At 60.4% G+C, this 359-nt stretch overlaps 1 protein-coding gene across 1 annotated transcript in view; it reads right to left on the reverse strand.

The window, feature by feature from the left end:
- Nucleotides 1-359, reverse strand: part of LOC104167709 (alkaline phosphatase, placental-like) — a gene marked incomplete at its 3' end in the record, with an annotated part of 2261 nt that overhangs the window by 479 nt on the left and 1423 nt on the right. Inside the window, 2 exon segments of the mRNA XM_009708037.1 lie at nt 4-183; nt 269-346. Coding sequence (XP_009706339.1) covers nt 4-183; nt 269-346 — 258 coding nt within the window.

A 359-nucleotide genomic window follows, 5' to 3' on the forward strand; every position in this document is an offset into this window, starting at 1 on the left:
CGCGGGACCCCCGTCTCACCCACCCCGGGGGCATCAGCCCAGACTTATCTTCCACAAAGAGATAGAAGCCATTGGGGTTCCTGCTCAGGATCATGATGGCCACCTCCATCATCTCGGTGAGCGACGGGTCCAGGGTGGTGTTACGCACCAGGTTGTACTTCATGTCCGCGGGTTCGAAGAGACCTGGCAGGGGACGTGTTGGGGACAGCCTCAGTGCCTGCGTGTGTCCCGGTGGCTGCTGGGGCCTGGCACACGGGCCATTTGTTACCCATCAAATAATTCACGCTGGGATCGATGGCGGCAGCCAGCATCTATGTCCTGTTCCAGACATAGCGGGGACCCTGCGGGCAAATCCCACA

This window comes from Cariama cristata, unplaced genomic scaffold (assembly GCF_000690535.1).
Source record: "Cariama cristata isolate BGI_N322 unplaced genomic scaffold, ASM69053v1 scaffold28959, whole genome shotgun sequence".
NCBI classification, from domain to species: domain Eukaryota; kingdom Metazoa; phylum Chordata; class Aves; order Cariamiformes; family Cariamidae; genus Cariama; species Cariama cristata.